The sequence below is a fragment of the Palaemon carinicauda genome, chromosome 37, assembly GCF_036898095.1.
Source record: "Palaemon carinicauda isolate YSFRI2023 chromosome 37, ASM3689809v2, whole genome shotgun sequence".
Taxonomy (NCBI): Eukaryota; Metazoa; Arthropoda; class Malacostraca; order Decapoda; family Palaemonidae; genus Palaemon; species Palaemon carinicauda.
This window is the reverse complement of record NC_090761.1, coordinates 43,622,798-43,650,215: the sequence shown is the minus strand read 5'-3', so window position 1 is coordinate 43,650,215 and position 27,418 is coordinate 43,622,798. Positions and strand designations below refer to the sequence as shown.

The window sequence follows — 27,418 nt, the reverse complement described above, 5'->3', positions numbered from 1 at the left end:
GGGTCATGGCCAATTATCCCACCAAATTTCATGAAATTTTATCAAATAGTAATGAGTTTTGTGATTTTCTTTATACTGTACCTTCTTGTGACCTTGGCCTTGACTTTTGACCCAATCACTCCCAAAAACTTAAAAAATTGTCCTTGGAACATGGACAATCATGCTATCAAATTTCATGAGATTTGGTCATTAGATTTTGAGTTATGCAAATCACAAACACACACACACATAAACATACTCTTATTAAAGCATAACCTTCGCCACAACTTAGTTGGCGAAGATGATGACTACCTCAAGAAATGACAACCTGAAAGACAGTGGGGCAGATAAATTTATCCACCATTCTCCTCCCTCCAGGAGACTCCTTCTTGAACACACTCAACTTACTAAGAAAATGGACTCTGAAGTAGTATGACTAAAGAATTCTGATATTCAAAAATGTAACTGCATGAATGGAGAAGTATTGAATTAATAGCTCAAGATAGAGACGACTGGCGGAATCTAACTGAGGCCCTTTGCGTCAATTGGCATAGGAGGAGATGATGATGATATTGAAAGTCTATCACACATGGAGAAGCAGTCATATGAACAGTTGTTCAGAGACTAAAATGGATTAAGATGGTTTGAGAACATGAAGAGAACAGGATGAGGAACAAGCAATCTTATAAGTTGTTGATAAAGAGATAGCAAGACATCAACCATTGGAAAAGTCCAGAAGATGAGGAATGATCATACAGGTATTAGAATTCAAACAGATATTTCACAAACTAGAAAGTGGAAAGAGCTCATTAGGCATTCAACTCAGTAAATGAAAATTCTGATGAAAACCATTAAGCATTTAGTTTCATTCAGTGAGTGTATTTGATTTACTTACTTCTCCTTTTCCTTCAGGGTTGCCTGTGTGTACATGTAAAGTACCCATAGATGCACGTACATCAATGCAAACAGCTAATTTGCGTGATGTCTTTGGAATACTCTGTGGAAAAAGAAATAATGAATTACTTCAAAAATTATTCAAATATATAACTGCAATACCAAAGGTTTATATCCTTAAACTACAGAACTGACAATACAGTATAGTTATTGTATATCCTTAAAACCAATGCTTTAGTGATTATAAGAGATCAGTGTTTTTGCATCATCTGATTAAGTTTTCACTGGATAATGGAGATAATGAACTAGAAAAGGAAATGGACTTGAGGTGAAATCATAATAACATCATATCTGCCACAGAACCCTTATATACATCTATCTAAATGCGGAAAAATCTCCCTAACAGTATTTCTTCTGTTATCGTGAATTTTGATAATTATTACATTTTGAAATAAAACAAATTGTGAGCAATGGCATCAGTACAGATTCCATGAGTCACAAGACAGGAAGTTTTATGATTGCACCCTTCAGTGATAGCACAAACCTCAGAGAGAGTACACGTTCAAGTTTGACCTGACATTCACTCGCTTTTACGTCTGTTTTTCTTGGTTTCAGCAAGAATTTCATCATGCCAAAGAGGAAATGACAATTTCAAAATCTCGTTAACATTAGGAAAAAGAAAATTTGCTCTAATATGAGTTCAGAAGTGGATAATATCGTCGATATTAACGGAGTTAGTGAAGGAGAGATAATGAAGGAACGACTGTCTCGCCTAAAGAGGCAAGATATTGAGCAAAGGTATCTTCATTTATGATTAAATCATAATAAATAATATTTTTTGGTTTGCTAATATCCAAAACGGTACATAAAATTCATAATACTCATGATTTATTAATATTGTCTTTGAAAAAATACATAAAAAAACAGAACGTCCATATCTCAAAACTATGCTTATTGACCTTCAAATTCTATCTTCTCCCTTAGTCTTAAAGATATACCATTGAAATTTGGTATATAACTTAGAGAGACATTATAAAACAATCAAAAAAGCCCTTTTTTCCAGTTTTTGTTTCATATTTGTTTCTTAGTTTTTCCCCTGATTTATAGGATTTATTTTTTTTTACCATAATGAAAAAAATTCATATCTAGCAAAATTATGACCTTTAGAAAAAAGAACTTTTATTGGAAGTCTATATCAGGTCTTTATAGGATAGTAATCCCAGGTCTTAATATCAAGTATCAAGGGAGGAGATAGAATCTGAAAAACACTAATTTTTAGAATAAATAGCTTTGCCGTCACAAAACCAAAGGTCAGAGGCAAAAATTCTATGCAGTTTGGAGATGTCCTAAGTCAACTTATCAAGTGGTATGAATGCCTAAGTCCTGTCCTTAAAAAATGACATTAGCCAGCCGGCCACCTTAAGAATCTGAATGCCTCTATTAGCTGCATTAACTGTCCCTTTGTAGTCAAGTTTGTAGATCAAATAAGTTCAAACATTTCCTAGTGTTGGAACTAGTTTGGTGGCCCTAGCTTATACTGCTTCTAGTCTATCTATATCCCTTCTGAATACAGTACTTGGAGAGCAGTATTGGACTCTATATTCTAGATGGGGTCTTACTAGTGATGTGTACAATTGCAGTACAGTGTCTTTGTTTCTGTATTTGAATTATCGCTATGTAATCTATTACCTTTTGTTTAAAAAAAAAAAAAAAAAAAAAAAAAAGGTTTTTATGCTGTTTGGTGAACTTCAAATCTTTGCTAATAATAATGCCAAAAAAAAAAGAAAAAAAAAAAAGGAGAGAGAGAGAGAGAGAGAGAGAGAGAGAGAGAGAGAGAGAGAGAGAGAGAGAGAGAGCATTTTGTGTATTTACCGCTGGTAATCCCCTACTTGCAACAAGGCAGGTGAAGGAAAATTTGCATAGTAATAAAGCGTGCAAGACCTCAAATTATTATTTAATGCCTCAGTATGTCGCTTTACAGTTTCTTCAAAATAGCCGAACAAGATTTAAATCTTATTGGCTTTAAAGAATACTTTCAATTTAAAATGATCCTATTTTCATAAGGCTCCTTGGCATTATTCTAAAATTTGAATTTTCACAAATCTTTTGGGAGCCTCACACACTAATGTATGTCACATTTCTACTAACCTTTGCACTTGAAGCAATAAGTGAATGGAGTGCATCAGTTACTAATGGATTCACTTTTGAAGGTCTCCTAACTTGAACTTTGCCAGCTAGTCTAGGAGATTTGCCTGCTCTTCTTGCACCTCCCTCCCCCAAATATCTGAAAACAGAAAAATAAGTCTTTTACTATGAGAATTTCTTCATAAATGCCTTAGAAAAAATACTGTACATCATTAAGTTTTATTCAATATAGGTAATTAAAATTACATCTACAATCAACATAAACTCTTGGTCCTTGTAATATCATGAAGTACTTCAATTTCTCCTGTTTAATCACTAAATAATTTTTACATATAAGAAATATCCAGACATTTTTATAAGTATTGCAACTTGCAAAGAAAATTTTGCCCAAAATACATGAACAAACCTGGTTGGGTGCTCATAAGCATGGAGGGCCATGAGGACTTGAGTTGGTGTTATACTTCCTCCAGTTAGGTCTTCATGTTTTAAACGATCACCCAGCTTAGCAGGGAGAGCATTGTTTTCTGGCCCAGGGTTTAACAAACTAGCCTTGGACATACGATTGACACTTGCCAGTGCACTCTCTCCTCCCAACTTATCAAGCATATGAGACCATACCTAAAACAGGTTTACGCATCATTATGGTCACTATAAAAATTCAATTTATTACACCTGATATTCAAACTAATTTCCCTGTGTATCCTGAAATGGAAAAACTGAAGAAATCTTTAATTACATGAAATGTTATTTTTATTAATAAAATAAATTTTTGAATATACTTACCCGGTGATTATATAAGCTGCAGCTCTGCTGCCCGACAGAAAAACTCTACGTTCAAAATACGCCAGCGATCGCTATGCAGGTAGGGGGTGTACATCAACAGCGCCATCTGTCGAGCAGGTACTCAGTACTCAATGTAAACACAGAACCAATTTTCTCCTCGGTCCACTGGGTCTCTATTGGGGAGGAAGGGAGGGTCCTTTAATATATAATCACCGGGTAAGTATATTCAAAAATTTATTTTATTAATAAAAATAACATTTTTCAATATTAAACTTAGCCGGTGATTATATAAGCTGATTCACACCCAGGGGGGTGGGTAGAGACCAGCATTACTTGTTTACATTATTATGAGCTAAGTATTTTGTATTTCATTTTAGCAGTTATTCAAAATAACAAACATAAAATAAATAAGTACCTGGTAAGGAAGTCGACTTGAACAATTACTCTGCCTTTTTAAGTACGTCTTCCTTACGGAGCCTCGCGATCCTCTTAGGATGCTGAGCGACCCCTAGGATCTGAAGTATCAAGGGTTGCAACCCATACCACAGGACCTCATCAAAACCTCTAATCTAGGCGCTTCTCAAGAAAGGACTTTGACCACCCGCCAAATCAAGTAGGATGCGAAAGGCTTCTTAGCCTTCCGGACAACCCAAAAACAATAATAAAACATTTCAAGAGAAAGATTAAAAAGGTTATGGAATTAGGGAATTGTAGTGGTTGAGCCCTCACCCACTACTGCACTCGTTGCTACGAATGGTCCCAGAGTGTAGCAGTTCTCGTAAAGAGACTGGACATTCTTAAGATAAAAAGACGCGAACACTGACTTGCTTTTCCAATAGGTTGCGTCGATTATACTTTGCAGAGATCTATTTTGTTTAAAGGCCACGGAAGTTGCGACAGCTCTACTTCGTGTGTCCTTACCTTCAGCAAAGCTTGGTCTTCCTCATTCAGATGGGAATGAGCTTCTCGTATTAACAGTCTGATAAAATAGGATAAAGCATTCTTTGACATAGGCAAAGATGGTTTCTTAACTGAACACCATAAAGCTTCAGACGGGCCTCGTAAAGGTTTAGTTCGTTTTAAATAGAACTTAAGAGCTCTTACAGGACATAAGACTCTTTCTAGTTCATTTCCAACCATACGATAAGTTTGGAATATCGAACGATATTGGCCAAGGCCGAGAAGGCAGCTCGTTTTTGGCTAGAAAACCAAGTTGTAGAACATGTAGCCGTTTCGGATGAGAATCCGATGTTCTTGCTGAAGGCATGAATCTCACTGACTCTTTTAGCTGTGGCTAAGCATACCAGGAAAACAGTCTTTAAGGTGAGATCTTTCAGGGAGGCTGATTGTAGCGTTTCGAACCTGTCTGACATAAGGAATCTTAGTACCACGTCTAAATTCCAACCAGGTGTAACCAAACGACGCTCCTTCGTGGTCTCAAAAGACTTAAGGAGGTCCTGTAGATCTTTATGTTGGAAAGATCTAAGCCTCTGTGACGGAAGACTGATGCCAACATGCTTCTGTAACCCTTGATAGTGGGAGCTGAAAGAGATCGTTCTTTCCTCAGATATAAGAGGAAGTCAGCTATTTGAGTTACAGGGGTACTGGTCGAGGATACGGATACTGACTTGCACCAGTTTCGGAAGATTTCCCACTTCGATTGGTAGACTCTAAGGGTGGATGTTCTCCTTGCTCTAGCAATCGCTCTGGCTGCCTCCTTCGAAAAGTCTCTAGCTCTCGAGAGTCTTTCGATAGTCTGAAGGCAGTCAGACGAAGAGCGTGGAGGCCTTGGTGTACCTTCTTTACGCGTGGCTGACGTAGAAGGTCCACCCTTAGGGGAAGTGTTCTGGGAACGTCTACTAGCCATCGAAGTACCTCGGTGAACCACTCTCTCGCGGGCCAGAGGGAAGCAACTAGCGTCAACCTTGTCCCTTCGTGAGAGGCGAACTTCTGCAGTACCTTGTTGACAATCTTGAACGGAGGGAATGCATATAGATCTAGATGTGACCAATCTAGTAGAAAGGCATCTATATGAACTGCTGCTGGGTCCGGGATTGGTGAGCAAAATATTGGGAGCCTCTTGGTCATCGAGGTTGCGAAGAGATCTATGGTTGGCTGGCCCCAGGTGGCCCAAAGTCTCTTGCATACATCCTTGTGGAGGGTCCATTCTGTTGGAATTATTTGTCCCTTCCGACTGAGACAATCTGCCATGACATTCAAGTTGCCTTGGATGAACCTCGTTACTAGTGATATGTCTAGACCTTTTGACCAGGTGAGGAGGTCCCTTGCGATCTCGTACAACGTCAGAGAGTAGGTCCCTCCTTGTTTGGAGATGTACGCCAAAGCCGTGGTGTTGTCCGAGTTCACCTCCACCACTTTGCCTTGAAGGAGAGACCTGAAGCTTGTCCAGGTCAGACGTACTGCCAGAAGCTCCTTGCAGTTGAAATGCATTGTCCTTTGACTCGAGTTCCATAATCCCGAGCATTCCCGACCGTCTAATGTCGCACCCCAGCCTACGTCCGATGCGTCCGAGAAGAGAACGTGGTTGGGAGTCTGAACAGTTAGGGGAAGACCCCCTTTTAAGGTTGATATAGTCCTTTCACCAAGTCAGACAAGACTTTATCTTTCCGGAAACCGGGATCGAGACCGCTTCTAGCATCTTGTCCTTTTTCCAGTGAAAAGCTAGATGGTATAGAAGAGGACGGAGGTGTAGTCTTCCTAGTGACACAAATACAGTGTCCCTACCAGACTCATCCACAGCCTGACTGAGCAGCGTTCCTTCTTCAGCATCTTCTGGATGGATAGCAGGGCTGGGGGCTGATTGTCTTGTTCAGCAACGTCCTCATCAGAGGGTTCCTCATCCGAAACTGATGAGGAAACGGCAACGGAGTGGGCAACGTCTGACTCGCTGAATCCGGTCGCACTGGTGGATGCGTGACGGAGCCGGACGCAATATCATGGAACTGCTGCACAGTCTGTGAACTGTCAACAACCATGGGTGCGCGAGGAAGTACAGCATCAACCCGAAACTGTCTAGACCGTCTGGGTTGTGCAATCAACACCCTACCGGGTTGCTGAGGTTGACGCACTGCGTCACAACAAGTCACCTCTGCTGGTTGTTGAACGTCCTGAACGTCAACAACCACCTCCGAGCGTCGCTTAACGTCAACGTGCGACTGGCAACCCACACTGGGTCGCATCGGTGGAGGAACCACCTCAACTGGCAGACGCGAGTAGGTTACCTCAGCGTCAATAGGGCGCACAACCGACCGGTTGGAAGGTTGTTGGCCAGAAGGAGGAACCACCTCAACTGGCAGACGCGAGTAGGTTACCTCAGCGTCAACAGGGCGCACAACCGACCGGTTGGAAGGTTGTTGGCCAGAAGGAGGAACCACCTCAACTGGCAGACGCGAGTAGGTTACCTCAGCGTCAACAGGGCGCACAACCGACCGGTTGGAAGGTTGTTGGCCAGAAGGTTCTTCTCCGCATTTAAGTCCTCTATCAAGGACGCAAGCTTGGACTGCATGGCTTGCAGCAAAGCCCATTTAGGGTCTACGGGAGCAGGTGTGGCAACAGACGGGGTTAGCGACTGAGGCGGAACCGTTTACCATCCCTGAAAGCCTTTTATGTGTGACATAATAGTACAGCAAAACTTCAAAGGCTTGACAAAAGCTGAGAAGTTGACCTGTAAACAACTTGGAGCGTCTCCTGGCTAGGCGCCAGGGCGAGTCTACCAGAATTGAGAAGTCTATCTGGGCAGAGGCATGAACTCCCAAGCCGAGAACTTCTCTCGTGTCATATCAGACTCTCGCTCTATAAGCCAGTTTAAAAGAAGGGAAATCAAAGGCTGTATCCCTAAAAACTCCTCCTGGTGCAAAAACCAGTCGCCTAGCCAACGTAACGCTCTCTAGGAGAGCGAGAGAGCACTAGCTTAAAAACAACGGCTTCGAAGTAGCTAGGCCTAGTGTAAGTTCTGACGTTTAGGCGAACGAGGAGCAGCAGTTACAAGATCCGGACGAAGATCCTTAAAAATATCATCATGATTTAATTAAAGTCCATAGGAGGCTAAGCAGCTTAAGGCTCCTCTCCATCTGACAGAGTCCTCCAGGGAATATCAGTAAGAGGGAGAACAGCAACTTCCTCATCCACAGGAACCTTGTCCGATAAAAGCTAGGTTACCTCAGTGAGTCTCTCACTGGTGCATAAGTAGCAGACCAGAAGGCAACGTCATGTAACTGCTTGACAGTCTGTGAACTGTCAACAACTGAACTGTCAACCACAACAGGTGTGTGAGGACGTACAGTGTCCACTCGAGACTGCTTTGACTGTCTAGACTGAGCAGTCAAAACAACTCTAGAATGCGGAAGTTGACGCACCGCGTCAAAACAAAACAACTTAGACTGTTGTTGTACCTTGCGAACGTCAACGGAAGATTCCGTGCGTCGCTGAACGTCAACATGCGGCTGGCAGGGTACACTGGAACGCATGGGTGGCGGGACTCTCTTGGAGTGCGGGAGAAGGTCGCCTCAGCGTCCACAGGACGCACAACTGTGGTTGGTTGTAGGCTAGAGGTTGGTGCAGTGTCAACCTTCTCCGCACGAAAGTCCTGCATCAATGACGTTAACTGAGACTGCATGGTCTGCAGCAAAGACCACTAGGGTCTACAGGAGCAGGTGCGGCAACAGACGGTGTGACTGCCTGATGCGGTACCGCTTTGCCTCTCTTAGGAGGTGAGCAGTCGTCGGAAGACTGCAGCGAGTCCGAACTGACCCAGTGGCTACAACTGGGCCGTTGGACTTGCGCGGAAAGGACCGACTTGCGCTTAATAAGCCGCGAGACCTTGGTCCATGGTTTCTTACGAGAAACCTCTTCCGCAGACGAGGAATAAATGGGCTCTCTCGTCTTAGAGTGGGTGGGGCGATCTTGGGTAGATACGCCCGAAACCACAGAGGGAAAACGTCTGTTCGTTGATCAAGGCCTCTCGAACCCATAAGTCGTTCGACATTACTTCTCCCCTGGGCTTGGGAGCTTGCAAGAGGTCCCGGACTAGGTGAACGACAGGCACGAACAGACGAACCCTCGGACGCAACACTGTAACACTTTGCGCATATCACTTTATCGATTTTCTGTTTTGCACTTATTTCACTGAAATCGAAACTTTTACTGATTTCTACCTGAAACACGCAATTCTACCCTTCATTAAAAGGTAGTAATTGCGAAATCAGTCGTATAATGCAAGCTCATTAATACCAGCAAAAAACAGAAAACATATTTTAAGATAAAAATCAGTGGCTGGGAAAGAGACTAAACACTAGTTCATATAACTACGTTTTCAATCTCTCACCGCACATAGCCTGGGGACGAGAATAAAAAACTAAAAACGTTTTATCCTTCCTCCCCGTACAGCGACTAGGGACGAGAGCAACTCGAGAAAAACGTTACCCGCTTGAACGGAACGTTTTCTCTCCTCTCTCTCCCTCCGTCTCTATCTCTCTCTCTCTTTCTCTCTTGATTTCGCACCTAAGAGAAGAGCCCAATTATATATCGTCAAAAAAAAACATGTTATTCGACTAAAGGAAAAAACTGAAAGGTTTTCCAAATAAAAAGTTCCTTTAATTTAGAATTTAAAACATTTAAGCTAAGAAAGAATGAACAAAACGTCAGAATCGATTTACTCTTACTGCAAAGTGAAACCGTGATACACTCTCTCTCTATCGTAACGATAGAGCGCATGTTGAACGTCCTGAACGTCAACAACTGCGTAGTCTAAAAAACTAAACGTTAGTTCATCTTTGAAAACAGTACGAAGACTATCAAAGAAAATCTTTCATAAAACATTAAATTTTAAAAAGTTTTAAATTCTTTAAAGGCTAAATACGATAAAACGGGCTCAACGTTGATTAACTTCGGTTCCAAGTAAGGACCGCCTACTATCAGGAAAGGTCGCATATAAACAAAACATAAAAATTTATTTTTATATGTTTATAATAAATGGAAAGTTAATCGAAGAGGCCTAATAAAGGCGGAGAGATATAAAATATATAGATCTATAACGTGTTAAGCAAAATTACTAAAAACCTAAACACACTTCCGACTAAGGGAAGGGTCGGCCATTTAAAAGTGAAAGAGAGTCCATACTCTCCTTGTCACCATAATTAAATCTATCCAAAACGAGTTCAAGTTTTGAGATGAAGATAAAACACCTGCATAGCGAAAGCTCAAAACTAGAAATGTGTACTTCACCAAAATATGTGAAAACCAATCCAGTAAGCAATAGCGAATTTAGTAGGTCTTGCCAGTGGCACGACAGAGAGAAAATTGGTTCTGTGTTTACATTGAGTACTGAGTACCTGCTCGACAGATGGCGCTGTTGATGTACACCCCCTACCTGCATAGCGATCGCTGGCGTATTTTGAACGTAGAGTTTTTCTGTCGGGCAGCAGAGCTGCAGCTTATATAATCACCGGCTAAGTTTAATATTGAAAATTGGATAGTTAGGTAGGATAATGTGAAAGAGAACACACAGAAACTAAGCAGAAAGCAACACAGTTGTGGGGCCAAACTGTCAGCCACATCAAACTATCTTTAGGCTATACAGTACATCTATTAATAAAATCAACAATAGCAATGAAGTATTCAAATGTACATTTGCATGAGAGCGTTGTTAAATGAGATGAAAATATAAATAAGGCATGAAATAACTTTACACCTTGGATTATTAGGAGAGCTTAGTTATTCATAACTTTCCCTTAATAACATGAATTAGGATCAGATACTGTACTGGTCATTCTCATTCCCCTATACAAGTATCAGTTGATGTAAAGTAGCCTTAAAATGTGACAATGTTGGTTATGTCATCAAAATACAGCAGATAATGGTACTACAAATCCTAATTTTAAAGGGTTTGCTGTTGTTTTTGTTATTGTCATCCTTCACTAATGAGTAAGACAACTGACCAGCACTATAATTCACTTAAGACACAAAGGCATAAAAGGAGAGAATTCTGACATGTTTTCTCAGGACAACACTAATTTTATCTCAATTTTTTTACCCGTATTGAACACATCCAGTGAAACACGTTACAAGAAAACATATTCTGCATTGCATGGTATCATTATTGAAAAATTAAAATATAGCAAAACTCCTCTCCCTTTATCTTCTCTCCGTCACCACAAGCACACCTACTTCTCTTTACACACGTTATTTTTTTTTACTTTATTTTTAACACTATTTCTACTTTATCTGTATGGTAAGACTCACCCTTAGGTGTGTGGAAGACCTAACCAACTGGCTGGTTTTTGACAAGGGGTGTATCTTCATGCTTTGCACGAGCTTATAGAGGGATCACCCTGACAACTTGCTAATCTCTTTTAACAAAACAAGAAGAGAAATTTGATAGAATAGAGTGCCCGAGCGTAGCCTCAAGCAAGAGAACTTTAACCTAAGACATTGGAAGACCATGGTACAGAGGTTATGGCACTACCCAAGACTAGAGAACAATGGTTTGATTTTGGAGTGTTCTTTTCCTAGAAGAGCTGCTTACCATAGCTAGTCTCTCTTCTACCCTTACCCAGAGGAAAGTAGCCACTGAACAATTACAGTACAGTAACCCCTTGGGTGAAGAAGAATTGTTTGGTAATCTCAGTGCTTTCAGGTGTACGAGGACAGAAGAGAATGTGTAAAGAATAGGCCAGACTATTCGCTGTAGAGGGAAAGTGAACCGTAACCAGAGAGAAGGATCCATTGTAGTACTGTCTGGCCAGTCAAAGGACCCCATAACTCTTTAGCGGTAGTATCGCAACTGGTGGCTCTTCGTTTCGTGCGTGGTACTGGTTGTGCCCACTAACTTGTTGTGAGGGAAGTTGTCTCTGTGACTGAGCATTCGTTCATTGGGAAGCCTGCTTCCGTTCGTGGGGTTGGTGGCCATCTTATTGTTGTTACCTTGCATCGTATGGATCTTCATTGTGACTGGTTATCACAACCTGTTGTTGTTAGTGTGGTTTCCAAGTTGCCTATTAATGGCATTCAATTTTTGATTGATAATGACTCGGTAGATGAAAATGTTGATATCCGACCGAAGATGGTTAATGAGCCAGTTCTTGATCAGGAGTTGGAGGTTCTCAATCCTGGTTTGTCTACTCAGTTTTCTTCGAGTATTGTGACTCATAAGAAGACTCAAGAGTTCTAACTGCATGCCTGACAGTGACATGTCGATCATTCATGGTAATGTCTCCACTGTAGTTTTTTCTACCGACTTGCCTCGTGAAGACCTGTTAGTTTGTAGTGCTGCATCCACTATTGATTGTTCTACTGACTTATCTTGTGAAGATAGGTTAGTTAATGATACTTGTTCAACTGTTGACTGTTCTTCCAACATGTCTGATAATGATGTGTTAGTTCCTGATAATGATTCTGCTGTTAACTGTTCTACCAACCTGTCTCAAGAAGACGTTTTGGTTCGTAACGTCAAGTCTTATGATTATTCTACTAACTGTCTTGCAGAAAACATTAGTTTGTGATGATTCTCTTTTAGAGAACTCTAATAACCTGTCTTTTGAAGGCACTTTTGTTTGTGATGTTAATTTGTCTGAGACACTTTTATTTGATCAGTTTAAAAATGATTTGTCTTATTCCAGACATGTGTCAGAAATAACTGATACTTTGTTATTCAATGAATACTGTAATCCTGAGTCTGATTCAAAGTTTATTGTAGTTCAGAAGTCTGACCATGCTGTTGTTCAGGTTGTGTTTCCTGAAAATCAAAATGATGATGTTATCAAACTCACTCATGAACAACCTATGACTGCTTATTTGGAAGAGAGTAGGATTTTGAATTATGATACAAGACATTTTTACTTGCATGATATTTGGCAGGATGCAATTTAGTTTTGTTATGCTTATCCAGTGTGTCATGCTAATGTGAAATCCAAAGTCTTACCTGAAAACCTATCTGCTGTACATTTCTGCATTTGATGTATTATTTTGTCATGTCCTTAAAAATTGGGTTAAACCAAGGCCGAAAAGAGGCATAGGTTGAATGTTATTTGTGAATTTTTGTATTTGATAAGAAGAAACTTTTTAGTTCCCTTTGCAATGATTTTTATTGATATTTATGTCATTATCTGTCAGCTCTGTAAACTTTTGTTTTTCCATTGGAGTTTGTAATGCAAAATTGTATCTTATTTTCATTGAAATGAAATATTTGTATTTGTAATTCTGTGCGATAAGAATATTGTTTGTATTTGTGAAAATTTGTTGGTTAATGACCCCCAACTTTTCACTAGGCAGGGGGATTTGTTACATGTACTTTAAATTCATGTATATTTTATTACTAAATTTGTGAAAAGGGCTTATTCTTTAATGTACTGTATTTTGATGTAAAAATAAAAAAAAATAATTTTATTGCATATATGTTAATGTAAAAATAACCTATTTTTGGGCAAGATAGCCATGTCATCCTGATGGAAGGTTCCTATTGGTAGCTTTCTAAGGGATATTTGCTACAGTGATATTCCCAGAGAATTTACCTTTAGGTCTCCAGAATTCTAATTCCTGGTGCGAATATCCTTAAAATTTCTCTTAAGGATATCGCATAAATCAGGGGACGTATATCTTGATGCGACACATAGCGATCTTCACCCTGAATAGCGTTTTCGCTTCGAGGGGGAAAGTGGCAAAAATAGGAGGGGAACTGTTATCAAGGTACCCTTCCTCCCGTACTACTATTAAGTATCTAGATGGCGCTGTATCCAAGATGGCGCGTCATTCCTTGTAGCGTTGAGCATGGTGCTACAGATATAGTAATTTCGGGAGGGATCCTGCCAAGGCCTTTTCTGTAGAAAAGGAGGGCGGGTCCATCAGGACGACATGGCTATCTCACCCAAAAATAGATTTTTCGCTTCGCTCAAAATCCGTTTTTTGGGCTCAAGCCATGTTGTCCTGATGGAAGCTTACCAGAGAATTACTAGAAAGTACTGTATCTGTAGATTTTTAAAGTGCCTTAACCTTGGGACAATTTTTTCCTCTGGTCATCCAGACCATAGAGACATATGACGTTACCATTATACGTCATTACTGCTAACATGAACCATGTTAGTGCTTCCTGCCCCCTGCAGGGAAGAGTCATACTAGATGTAGGAAAGGAGTCTCAAGGTTTGCATATAATATATGAACAAACTTAGCATCAACTACATACAGGCCTCACTGTTTGTATAACGTATTGGAACAAACATTACTGGATAATGTTTGTATCACATATAGGAACAAGGGTATTTAGCTATACATATTGTTCATAAGTAAATATATGCAGTTTTATTAAAGGGTAAGAAAACTCTGATATATTTCATCAGAAATCAATTGTAGGGCGAAATAGGACGCAAATACATATTGATAATATTTATTGGCAATAAATGACCAACATAAAGTAACAGGTATAACATAAATGTTAATATATGTAATAAGAAACATATCAATCAATCCTAACAGAAAATTTTTGTTTTCACCTGAAAGGGAAAGCTTTATTAATGCTACCATAAATTTGAAAATTTCATAAATTTTCTAATATGAATTTCTATGATGTTGAATGTCTATTCACACTGTGTAAGTACACACGGCATAAGTGTTATCTATATGTTTCTTCACCTCAAATAATTAGAACAGTCCTTAGTGTCACCAGGTGGAACTTGCTTCAAAAGTATTGCACAAAGAGTGTCAACACCTTCACCCGTATAATTGGTGGTCCCAATCAATTCACTCTTCATCGCAGCACTAGACGACAGGTTTTAGTACACTACCTGCCACCACCACATAACGCTGAGTTCATGCACTTGCTTCGCATAATGCTTGTAGAACACTCTGGATGACTTCCATCCAGTGTATGAGCGAAGACGCTCAAAGTCCATATACAGAAAAAAGTTCAGTGATGAAGCGATTTTCCTTGGATCATGACCTGCCGTTGTGCTGTCAGGATCCGCTCTGCGAATAAAATAGGTGATTTTCGCCATAAGTTGTCTTAGGGATAGGTTTGATCCAGAAGTTTCTCCTTTAAAGAGCTGTCCTCCCCAGAAGTCTGGAGTTCTTCAAAGATAGACCTTTAGACACTCCACTGGACACAGCAAGACATCTTCCTTCAGAGGGCAGATTCTCCAGGGACCCCATCTCTTGGTGGGTAGCTCGTTCTTGGCAAGAAATGTTGGATAAGGAAAAAGATTCAGTTCTCCCACTCAAGTGAACTGAATATGGCCCTCATCTCTGGATAGGGCAATGTTACACTAACTCTGGCCCCCGAGGCTATAGCAAATAAGAAAATGACTTTTTGAGTCAAGTCTTTCAGAGAGCAATCCTCATTGTTCACTGTTGAAGCATAGTGCAGGACCTTGTCCAAGGACCATGAAATGGGCTTCGGAAGGGCTGGAGGCCTAAGTCTAGCACATGCCTAGGGATTTTGTTAAAGATTTCGTTTGACAAGTCTACTTGGAAGGCGTATAGTAGAGGTCTAGTCAGAGCTGACTTACACGTAGTTATCAAGTTGGCTGCCAGACCTTGTTTATGAAGGTGGATAAAGAAGGACAGACAGAAGTCCATTGAGATTTCTTTTGGTCCTTTTGCTTTGACGAAAGCAACCCACTTTTTCCAAGATGATTCATATTATCTTCTAGTTGACTTAGACTTATATTCTTCTAAGAGGTCTATACTGCCTTTCGAGATCCCAAATCTTTTCTTTACTGCTAAGGAGAGAAAATCATGAGATGAAGGCTTTGGGTTCTCTGTGATGAGCGAAGACAGTCGACTTCTGGACCTGTTGAGACAGTGCTGGGTCCAGCAGAGGGACCAGCCTCAGCTTCAGTTCCAATACTAGAGGGAACCAGTTGCTCTTTGGCCACTTGGGAGCCACTAGAGCTGCCGTTCCCCGAAAGGATCTCAGCTTGTTGAGGAGGACCTTCATTAAGAGATTGGTCGGAGGGAACAGGTAGATCCGGTTCCATCTGTTCCAGTCGAGGGACATGGCGTCCGTCGCTTCCACTCAAGGGTCGTCGTATGGGGCCACATAACGAGGTAGCTTCTTCTTGTCGCTCGTCACGAAAAGGTCGATCTGCAGTTCCGGGACTTGACATGAGATGAAGGAGAATGAGTCTGCGTCTAGGGACCATTCTGACTCTATCGGCGTGAGCCTGGATAGAGCGTCCGCCGTCACATTGCCGAACCCTTGAAGGTGAACTGCTGACAAATGCCATCTCTTCTCCTCCGCTAGGTGGAAGATGGACAAAATCACTTGGTTGATTTGGGGCGATCTCGAGCCTTGACGATTCACACATCTCATTATCACCTCGCTGTCCAGGATCAGTCTTATATAGGCTGATTTGCGAGGGGAGAGTTTCTTCAGCGTCAGAAAGACTGCCATGGCCTCCAAAATATTGATGTGGAAGGTCTTGAACAGAGAAGACCAAGTCCCTTGGACTTTCCGTTGATGGGAATGACCTCCCCATCCTTCCTTCAAGGCATCCGTATGTATGGTGACTGAAGGTGGAGGTGGTTGCAAGGTCACGGTCCTCTTTAGATTCTTGGCCTTCGACCATGGCTTGAGAAGTGATCATAGTAGGGTCGGTATCGATCTTTTTAGATCTCTTCGAGGGTTTGATGCGTATTTCTTCAGACTCCTGACACATCTTTTAGCTGTGCTCTTAGCACTTGGTCTGTCACTGATGCAAACTGGAGAGAGCCCAGTACTCTTTCCTGTTGGCGTCTTGAGATCCTGTCAGATTTTAGTAGTCTCTTGACAGATCCTGCTATCTCTCTCCTCTTCGCTGGAGGAATGGAGAGACGGTGTGACTAAATTCCAAAGGATTCCCAGCCATTGAAACTCTTGAGCTGGAGATAGTCGAGACTTCTTGACATTGATCTTGAATCACAGATGTTCCAGGAACTGGATCACTTTCTTGGATGCTTGCATACACTCCGTCCTGGATGCTGCCCACACCAGCCAGTCGTCCAGGTACGCTACTACCTGGACACCTTCTAGGCGTAGTTGTTGAATGACTGCGTCTGCAAGTTTTATAAAAATCCTTGGGGCTATGTTTAGCCTGAAGGGCATGGCTCTGAAGACATACTTCTTCTTCTGTAGTCTGAATCCTAGGTAGGAGGAGAGGGGGCGGTTGACTGGAATATGCCAGTAGGCATCTGCCAGGTCTATCGAGACTGTGTACGCCCCTTTTGGTAACAGGGTCCTTATGTGTTGAAGGGTTAACATCTTGAACTTGTTGTTTTCTATGAACTTGTTGAGTGGCGACAAGTCCAGAATGACTCTGAGTTTGTTTGAGTCCTTCTTGTGAACACAGAACAGCCTTCCTTGGAATTTGATGGACTTTGCTCTCCTTATCACCCGCTTGCTCAAAAGTTCTAGGGTGTATTCTTCCAGTACGGGGGTGGAGAGTTGGAAGAATTGAGGAACTGGTGGTGGAGCCTCGCTCCAGCTCCATCCAAGTCCGTTCTTGATTAGGCTATGAGCCCAAGGATCGAAGGTCCAACGATCATGAAATTGTTGGAGTCTCCCTCCTACCTGAAGCAATTCATTGCTTCTTATTTCCGGAGGATTTACCTCCTTGACCGCGTCCTCCCTTATTATCATTATTATTATTACTATCCAAGCTACAACCCTAGTTGGAAAAGCAAGATGCTATAAGCCCAAGGGCCCCAATAGGGAAAAATAGCCCAGTGAGGAAAGGAAATGAATAAATGAAGAGAACAAATTAACAATAAATCATTCTAAAAAAGGCAACAACGTCAAAACAGATATGTCATATATAAACTATTAACAACTTCAAAACAAATATGTCATATATAAACTATAAAAAGACTCATGTCCACCTGGTCAACAAAAAAGCATTTGCTCCAACTTTGAACTTTTGAAGTTCTACTGATTCAACTACCCGATTAGGAAGATCATTCCACAACTTGGTAACAGCTGGAATAAAACTTCTGGAGTACTGCATAGTATTGAGCCTCAGGATGGAGAAGGCCAGGCTATTAGAACTAACTGCTTGCCTAGTATTACGAACAGGATAGAATTGTCCAGGGAGATCTGAATGTAAAGGATGGTCAGAGTTATGAAAAATTTTATGCAACATGCATAATGAACTAATTGAACGACGGTGCCAGAGATTAATATCTAGATCAGGAATAAGAAATTTAATAGACCGTAAGTTTCTGTCCAACAAATTAAGATGAGAATCACCAGCTGAAGACCAGACAGGAGAACAATACTCAAAACAAGGTAGAATGAAAGAATTAAAACACTTCTTCAGAATAGATTGATCACCAAAAATCTTAAAAGACCCTTACCTCTTGGGGGGTATCTAGAGGAGCCCCATTTAGACACTCTACCCTTGGGACGAAAGGTAGTGGTCTGCCTCTCGATTGCAGAGTTGAACGCTGGTGACTGGGCAACCAGCTGCTGAGGCACCATCTGATAGGTTGTCGGGGGTTGAGCCACCATCTGGGGCATCGCGGTCATTGCAACTGTGGGATGTTGTTGTTGTTGCTGTCTGGCAGGGCGAGAGGGCAACCTAGGTCTTTTTGTCTTCATCTTAGGCTGGGGACCTTCATCCGGGGAAGACTTCCTCTTCGCTGACATGCCCCACAACTAGAGAAGGTTTCTATTCTCCGTGGCGGCCTTGTCTACAACTTCCTTGACCACTTCGCTCGGGAAGAGGTCCTTACCCCAGATATTGGAAGCTATCAGTTTCCTGGGTTCGAGCTTTACCGATGCAGAAACAAACACGAACTCCCTACATGCTCTTCTGGCTTTAACAAAGCCATACAGGTCCTTGACCACAGTAGCCAAATGCATTTTGGCCATGACCACGTTCATATCTGGGGTTTTACTATTGCTTGCCGTCATCTCTAGACAGTTCTGCAGAGATAGAGATGCGGCCAGTCTTTCTTTTGTCTCCTGCTCCCTACGCAAGAGAAAGTCAGACAGCTTAGGGAGATTTTCGCTGAACTGGCGTCCAGCAATGTCTGCCTCCAACTTCCCAACTGAGAAGGTAAGGTGAATTTCCTTCCAGTTCTTATCCTTCGTAGGCAGGGCTAGAGATAATGGTCTACACTCGTTGAGTGTAGAGCAAGGTTTGCCTGCCACTATTGCCTTCATTACAGCTTTAAAGCCTTTCGATGTGAAGGGAAAGGCTAACAAAGCTGGAGCAAGAAAGGTGGGGTGTTTCTTGCAAAGGGCTGACACCTTAGAGTTAGTGTAGCCCTTCTGCTTCAGGCTACTTGACAAAAGAGCCTGAGCCTTCTCATGGTCAAGTACTATGACCTCTTTAGGTTCCGTCTCCTCCTTCGATGTTGGTTCCAGCCTAAGACGGACAAAGCAGTCTGGGTAGGCTTGAAAACTATGCCAGAAGTCAATATCTTCGATGGGGACGGTCACCAACTTCTCTGAAATGAAAATCTTGCCATTGCTAATAGGCATGTATTCTGCATACCTCCAGGGATTGACGTTAGAGCAAGTTGGAAGATCCTGAACCCTGAGTTTCTTGTGAGATCCACGGGAGGCAGTGAGTTAGGCCATTTGCCTTTCTCATTTTGCCTCTCTTTCTTCGCCTTGTTTGCGAAGACTCTCCATCAACGCCGTGAGATTGGCCAGTGCCTGTCTCATGTCATCTGATGGAGGGTCAGAAGATGTAGAGGGTAACGGCTCTCGAGCCGGGACTAACGGAAGGGACTCCGATTCAACATCATCATCATCTTTTTCAGGAGTCAAGGTGGACTCCTCCTCGCGACCTTCCGCTAGAAGGCCCCTCTCGGTGTCCTCAGACACCTCAGACATCCTCTCTTCTTGATGGATGTCAATGCCTTGCATAGCGTCGGAGACGTCCGTATCTATGGCAATCTGGACGCAAGGAATATCAGGTCGAGGCTGGGGTATGACAGCTTCCATACCCGCTTTTGGGAACAGCAAGGAGCGCATCCGTTTGCTAGGAAGGTAAGGTCCCGTGGCGTTCTTCTGAAAGCCACAAACCCATCAGCGCAGCTTCTCTCATGCTGCATACCTTGACTCCGCTGTCTTGGGGTCATCAAAAGCCTCGGTAACCAAGGCCTTGCAAATCTTCCAGTCCTGGGGGTCCCAGTACCGAAGAGGTCCCTTGGAAGTGGCGCAAGAGGCATGAGCCCTGCACTCTGCATGGCCACAGAAGTCTTCGCTCCTGATGTTGCAGAAGACTTGTAGGCACTTTGGAAGATCCTTCTGTAAAGAGAGGAAAATTAAATGAGTATGCGGTAGTTTATCTCACCTGATAAACAACTATATAAAATATTATTATTAATATTTTAGCATTATATGAACTAGGAAAGACGCATACTTGTGTTTCCTGTCCAGCCAATTGCTGTGATCTCCCTCAAAATTAAAAATGGAGTTTTTATGATAAAACAAAGTTTTATGAATACTTACCTGGCAGTTATATATATATAGCTGATATCTCTAAATCGGCAGAATTTTTCAAAACGAGGCAACCGCCTTGTGGTGGTTGGGAGGTAGGTGGTAACACCCGTCACAGGGTGGTCCAAGGAATCATTCCCGTGTCCAAGACTTCAGTTCATCTATGCCCGACCTGTCTCCTGAGGGGAGGTGGGTGGGCCTTAGAATATATATATAACTGCCAGGTAAGTATTCATAAAACTTTGTTTTATCATAAAAACTCTATTTTTATGAATAGTACTTACCTGGCAGTTATATATATATATAGCTGATTCACACATTTGGAGGAGGGAAACAGACAGTAAACATCGTTGGGGAAACAACAAAAGAGTTGTAGGAGATAAAAACACCTTGATTCCTTGCCTGCTAAGGTAGCTGATTCAAAGGTACAGCCTTGAGAGTGGCTTTCCTTTAGGAGAGTTTATCCAGGAGTAAGCCTGCAAAGCTGCAAAAAACTCAATCGAGTCTGTCAAAGGGATAAGACCAACAACTTGACTAGACTTCAGAAACTACCTTCGCCCCATATAATAAAAACTGCAACCTTACTAAAACTAACCACCTAACCCTGCAACATAGACATAAACTATCTATCTAGACTGAGGGAACCACACCACAAGACGAAGTCCTCAGACTATCATAAAAACACAAACCCTCATACATACATATAAACCAAGGTTGAGTGGGGTTATTAACTCCTTTGCCTAATACAGAAACCGCAGCTATGTATGGGCCCAAGGTATAGCACTTGCCAAAGTCTACTCTCACCTCTCTAAGTTAATGAGAAGCGAAGACAGAGTTGCTCCTCCAGAAAATAGCATCCAAGAATAGCCTAACTAACATATATTCCTGATATGCCAGAGAGGTAGCAATGGCTCTCACTTCGTGAGCCCGTAATTTCAACAGGGCGAAGTGTTCCTCCTCACATAAGAGGTGGGCTTCCCTAATTTTCTTCATCAGGAAAAAGGACAAAGCATACTTAGACGGGTTTTTGGCGGATCTTTCACTGAACACCATAACAAGTTGGATGCACAGCTCACGTTCATAGTGTGAGCCAAAAAAAACTTTGAGGGACCTAACTGGGCAGAGGAGTCTTTCCTTCTCTCGACCCACTAGGTTCGTGAGGTTAATGACATCAAACGTCGTAGGACAGGGTTACGAAGGGTTCTCGCTCTTTACGAGAAAGATGAACCTTAAGGCACAAACTGCCCTATCCTAATTGAAGCTCACCCTCTTCCCAATCGCCTGGACTTCGCTGACCTCTTGGCATTCGCTAGAGTCATAAGGGAGAGGGTTTTCTTCACTACAACCCGAAGAGAGGCTAGCGAGATAGGTTCAAATTTCTTGGAGCACAGAAACTTAAACACCACATCCAGGTTTAAGAGTACCTATTACGTCGTCTGAAAAGACCCAATGAGGTCCTGCAAACCTTGATTTTGGGACAACTCTAGGCCTCTATGCCTAAAGACGGCGGAGAGCATACTGCTGTATCCATTGATGGTAGATACAGCCAGCATAGCATCCTGTCTGAGGTACAAGAAGAAGTCTGCAATCTGGGTCAGAGAGGTAGTGGATGAGGAAACTTGTGCCGCCTGCACCAAGCTCTAAAGGTCTCCCACCTAGATTGGTAGACTCTTTGTGAAGAGATCCTCCTTGCTCTGGCGATAGATTTCGTCGCTTGTGCCGAAAAGCCTCGAGATCTGACAAGCTTCTAGTCAGTCTGAAGGAAGTCAGTTGAGAGCAAGGGGGGTAAGATGATACCTCTCGAAGTGGGGCTGTTTGAGAAGATCTGGACTTGCCGAAGTCTTCTTGGGGAGTCCATCAACATGCCCATCACTTCCGAAAACCATTCCCTTGCAGGCCAGAATGGAGCCGCTAGGATCATTCGCCCCGAATCGAGGAGAGCGAATTTCCTGAAGACCAGATTGATGATCTCGAACGGGGGCAACGCAAATATGTCCACCCCCGTCCAATCCATCAGGAAGGAGTCCACTGCTACAGCTTCCTCGTCCGGGACTAGGGAGCAGCAGTAGGGGATCCTCTTCTTCCAGTTGGAGGCAAAAAGGTCTGTTACAGGTCTGCCCCACAACATCCAGAGACTGACAGACTTGCGGGTTGAGAGACCATTCTGAGGGAAAAACAAGTCTCTTCCTGCTGAGCATGTTTGCCCCGATGTTTCTTGCCCTAGAACAAACCTCCTTTCTAGATCCAAGAAATCAGAACGAAGGCGTCCTTGATCTCGACTAGTGTCATCACGAAGTCCTAGATTCTCATGTTCAAAGTCATGCCTCATGCTAGAACTTCGACATCGAGCGTCCTGAAAGACGAGGCGCCGATCGTCCTGTAAGACGAGGCGCCGATAGTCCTGTAAGACGTGGTGCCAAAAGTCCTGTAAGACGTGGAGCCTGTAAGACGTGGAGCCTGTAAGACGTGGAGCCGAGAGGTTAACAGAGCGAGACGCTGAACGTTCTAAAAGACAAGGTGCTGAGCATCCTGGTGTCAGAAGACTCTTCTTGTTGACAGGAAGACCTAATTATTTGATAGGCTCAACGTTATCTAAAAATCCAGATACAGGGACGCTCTGATTTCTCCAGAGACAGTATTCCGCTACATAAAGCAAAAGTTACGTGAACATGAGAGGGGCGGAGCTGAGACCAAAACACACGCCGAAACTGACCCATTCTACACCCGTTCTTCCTTGTAAACAAACCTCAGATAAAGTTTGATTGCATAGCCTGCCACTTAGACTCCTCTCTAGAACTGGGAGAGAGAATCGTTGTAGCTAAAAACTAAAGGAGGTTTCCCTATAAAAGGAAAAAGTAATCTTCCTTCAGAAGAAGTACTGACCAAAGGTCTGCTCCCCTCTTCTCCAAAGATTTTGATGTCTCCATGGAGAACTTTGACTTCTGAACGAAGGCGTAAAGAGCATTTACGTCCAGGACCGGACAAAAGACTCCCTCTCCCAAAAGAGAGACATTGAAGTTGCAAAGTCGGTTAGGTAGAAAAGTCTTATCAGAGTAACTAACAAAGGAGGATTCACTAGGAAAAAGATTTCGCATCCATCCTAGTAAAAACACGGACCAAAGGTCTGCTCCTCTCCTCTCCCAGGCTCGCCAGAAGTAGCAAAGTCTGGCTCCTACTGTTGTTAGTTATCAAAGGTTTGTGTTTTAAGAAACAAAAATTAATATATTCTTAAAGCTCCATTAATGACCACGTGAAAACTCAAGAGGGTGGGGAACATGGAGCAACAGAACTTAGGATCCTCTCCTTCTGTTAACCTCAAACAATTCAACAGGAGAAAAGTGATCACTAAAGTCATCCTTGACAAAGATCTGATAAGACAGGACGAGGCTGCCCTCGCCCCGAAGGACGAGGCTGCCCTCGCCCCGAAGGACGAGGCTGCCCTCGCCCCGAAGGACGAGGCTGCCCTCGCCCCGAAGGACGAGGCTGCCCTCGCCCCGAAGGACGAGGCTGCCCTCGCCCCGAAGGACGAGGCTGCCCTCGCCCCGAAGGACGAGGCTGCCCTCGCCCCGAAGGACGAGGCTGCCCTCGCCCCGAAGGACGAGGCTGCCCTCGCCCCGAAGGACGAGGCTGCCCTCGCCCCGAAGGACGAGGCTGCCCTCGCCCCGAAGGACGAGGCTGCCCTCGCCCCGAAGGACGAGGCTGCCCTCGCCCCGAAGGACGAGGCTGCCCTCGCCCCGAAGGACGAGGCTGCCCTCGCCCCGAAGGACGAGGCTGCCCTCGCCCCGAAGGACGAGGCTGCCATCGCCCCGAAGGACGAGGCTGCCCTCGCCCCGAAGGACGAGGCTGCCCTCGCCCCGAAAGACGAGGCTGCCCTCGCCCCGAAAGCCCTGAAAGACGAGGCTGCATTAGTCCTGAAAGACGAGGCTGCATTCGCCCTGAAAGACGAGGCTGCATTCGCCCTGAAAGACGAGGCTGCATTCGCCCTGAAAGACGAGGCTGCATTCGCCCTGAAAGACGAGGCAGCATTCGCCCTGAAAGACGAGGCTGCATTAGTCCTGAAAGACGAGGCAGCATTAGTCCTGAAAGACGAGGCAGCATTCGTCCTGAAAGACGAGGCTGCATTAGTCCTGAAAGACGAGGCAGCATTCGTCCTGAAAGACGAGGCAGCATTCGTCCTGAAAGACGAGGCTGCATTCGCCCTGAAAGACGAGGCTGCATTCGCCCTGAAAGACGAGGCAGCATTCGCCCTGAAAGACGAGGCAGCATTCGTCCTGAAAGACGAGGCTGCATTAGTCCTGAAAGACGAGGCAGCATTCGTCCTGAAAGACGAGGCTGCATTCGCCCTGAAAGACGAGGCTGCATTCGTCCTGAAAGACGAGGCAGCATTCGCCCTGAAAGACGAGGCTGCATTCGCCCTGAAAGACGAGGCTGCATTCGTCCTGACAGACGAGGCAGCATTCGCCCTGAAAGACGAGGCAGCATTCGCCCTGAAAGACGAGGCTGCATCAGTCCTGAAAGACGAGGCAGCATTCGTCCTGAAAGACGAGGCTGCATTCGCCCTGAAAGACGAGGCTGCATTTGCCCTGAAAGACGAGGCTGCATTCGTCCTGTCTTGAAAGACTTAGCGCCGAGCGTTAAGGCAAAATGATATTCATTATTCCGCTCGGCGCGTTCGGTTCCAACCAGAGGGTTCATAAGGCCGACTGGCGCTCTGGGACAAAAACCGAGTCAATGATGGTTTGTAAGCATTGATATTAGCAGCGAATATCTATGACTTAAAGTATTGCCATTAAAATCAAAAGTGATGCAATGCAAAACTCTAAAAGCAGTGTAAGAATCTTAACGTTCAACGCTCTTTGCTTTCCCATGGCAAGGGCGAGCATTCTTGGGAACGTTAACAGGAACGCTCGCGAGGGCTTTTGCTCGTGAGCTAACGCCTCTCGTTTCCTTTCGCCGATCGATGTTCCTTCTCCCATGGGTCGGGGAGCTTGGAAGAGGTCTAAGGCTAGGAAAACAACGTCCCTGTGCTGAAAGAATCCAATGCCTAATTTAGCACTGAAAACTTGCACTATTAAACTCTTACACAAAAAACCATAATTAGTCCTGCCCGTTGTGAGAGAACTTATTCTTCTGCCACGGGCTTGAATGAGAAAGCAAAATCGTCTCTAGTACTTGCTATATAAACTGTAACAAAATATTTTTATAAAATATTAAACTGACATTTCCATAATAAAATAAACTTTCAAACATACTTACCCGGCGGTCACAAAAAGAAAAAACCACCGGGCAATAGTTGAGATTAAAAATAGATGTTGAAGACACTCACCCGGTAGTTACATATAACCACCGGTAAAATTAAATGTCATAAATACCTACCCGGTAGTTACATACAAACGCCGGGAAAGTTATACGTTAAAGATTAAAATGAACAGAAATAGCAATAACGTATCTATATATATATATAAATGTAAACAATAGGAACATATAAATGAAAATGCTACTAAAACTAGAATTTCCATATAGTTGTTGTTGGAGAATAATAGCCAACACTTTAATTCCCATATCGAAAAGAATGCTACCAAGGCATGTTGGGACTGCACCGATAGTAACGAGTAACAGCGTAAATTAACCACACGCTAGTTCTATTTAATTTATGAAATTAGATCGATGATTTAAAGAACGAATACCAAATGGACAAATATTCCTTTAAAATTTTACATTAAAAGTTAAAAAACTTATATACGTGGAATTCCTCCCATTCTTTGCATAAAACAAATAAAGAGAATTTGCAAGACATACATGAAGATTACGTCACACGACTGTGACGTCATAGAGTTGCCGGAACGTATTTCCGTCATCAGGATTAAAAACTTTGCACCTAAAATGTAGTGCACAAACAAAACCTCTGCATACAAACTGTGAGGAACAACCGACACTTTCGGTAACCTCACCTTGCATACATCACTCGCACAAACACGAAAATTAAGTTATCACTCATGATAAACAAAGTAAATAATAATAAGACACGATTGCCAAAACCCTAAATCAGTGTACTTCACCAAACGAAGTCCAAAAAAGCGAAGGGAAAAAGATTCGAAAAACTCTCAATGGTGGACCGACGATGTTTTCGATCCAGCCGGCAGAGATGAACTGAAGTCTTGGACACGGGAATGATTCCTTGGACCACCCTGTGACGGGTGTTACCACCTACCTCCCAACCACCACAAGGCGGTTGCCTCGTTTTGAAAAATTCTGTCGATTTAGAGATATCAGCTATATATATATAACTGCCAGGTAAGTACTATTCATAAAACCTAGAGTTTTCCTATTCAGGAAACCCAAGGGAAAGGTTCTAACCCCTAGGGGTAGATAAGTGTAACTTAACACTGGCCTTTCCCAAGGTTTTAATAATGGGGGGTAAATGGTAACTGATCATCTATCAGTCTGTTGAGAGAAATCTTTTCCTTCAATATAAAACTGGTCTCAACAATAGACTGTGCAAGGAAACACAGTGAATGTTGGAAAATAACTACTGTATAATATATACTATATGATCTATATTGCAAATATACTGGCTACAGTATAATCATATACTGTAGTTTAGCCGCCAAGTTGCCGGCTAGGCTAGCACCTGGCGGAACGATCCAGCCGGCGTTGGGGTAGTACCTGGCGGCACCAGCCCAACCGGCGAACTGAAAAATACTCAACAGAATAGGGGTCTCCCACCGGCAGCCGCCACAGCTTTTCCCGGAGCCTTGCGTCCATAAGGGAAGACTGAGCGACTAAACAGCTGCTATGTGGCAGCCCCGGGCGGCCCCACAACCCGCCAGCAAGCGGTGAGATTGCAGGACGACGGCCAAAGGGTTGCGATGGCTAGGCCATCGCTAAAGGACAGAGGGGGCAGAGAAAAGGGTCCTGTATAAAGTGTGGAAGAAGGCGGCAGGGTTGCCGCCCCTACCACACAAAGAAGAAACTCTGTTTCAATATCGGCGCCATCCTAGGCGGCAGAAGAATATCTATTCCTCAGCCTAGGGTCTGCCGAAAGGGTGTTAAGAGGAGGCGGCAAGGGAATTGCCGCCGTCTCTCAACAGGGAAGAAACATCGTTTCAGTGTCGGCGCTATCCTAGGCGGCAGAGGAATGTCTATTCTTCAGCCTAGGGTCTGCCAACACAGGACTAGTCT

The 27,418-nt window shown here is 43.3% G+C and overlaps 1 protein-coding gene across 1 annotated transcript in view; it reads right to left on the bottom strand.

Annotated features, from left to right (window-relative positions):
- LOC137629606 (RNA-binding protein Ro60-like) overlaps nt 1-27,418 on the bottom strand; it is a 133,672-nt gene that overhangs the window by 47,736 nt on the left and 58,518 nt on the right. The window contains exons 8-10 of the mRNA XM_068361089.1: nt 3,425-3,636; nt 3,022-3,157; nt 875-976 (exon numbers count right to left, since the gene is read on the bottom strand). Of these exons, the coding sequence (XP_068217190.1) occupies nt 875-976; nt 3,022-3,157; nt 3,425-3,636 (450 nt within the window). The remainder of the gene's footprint in view (nt 1-874; nt 977-3,021; nt 3,158-3,424; nt 3,637-27,418) is intronic.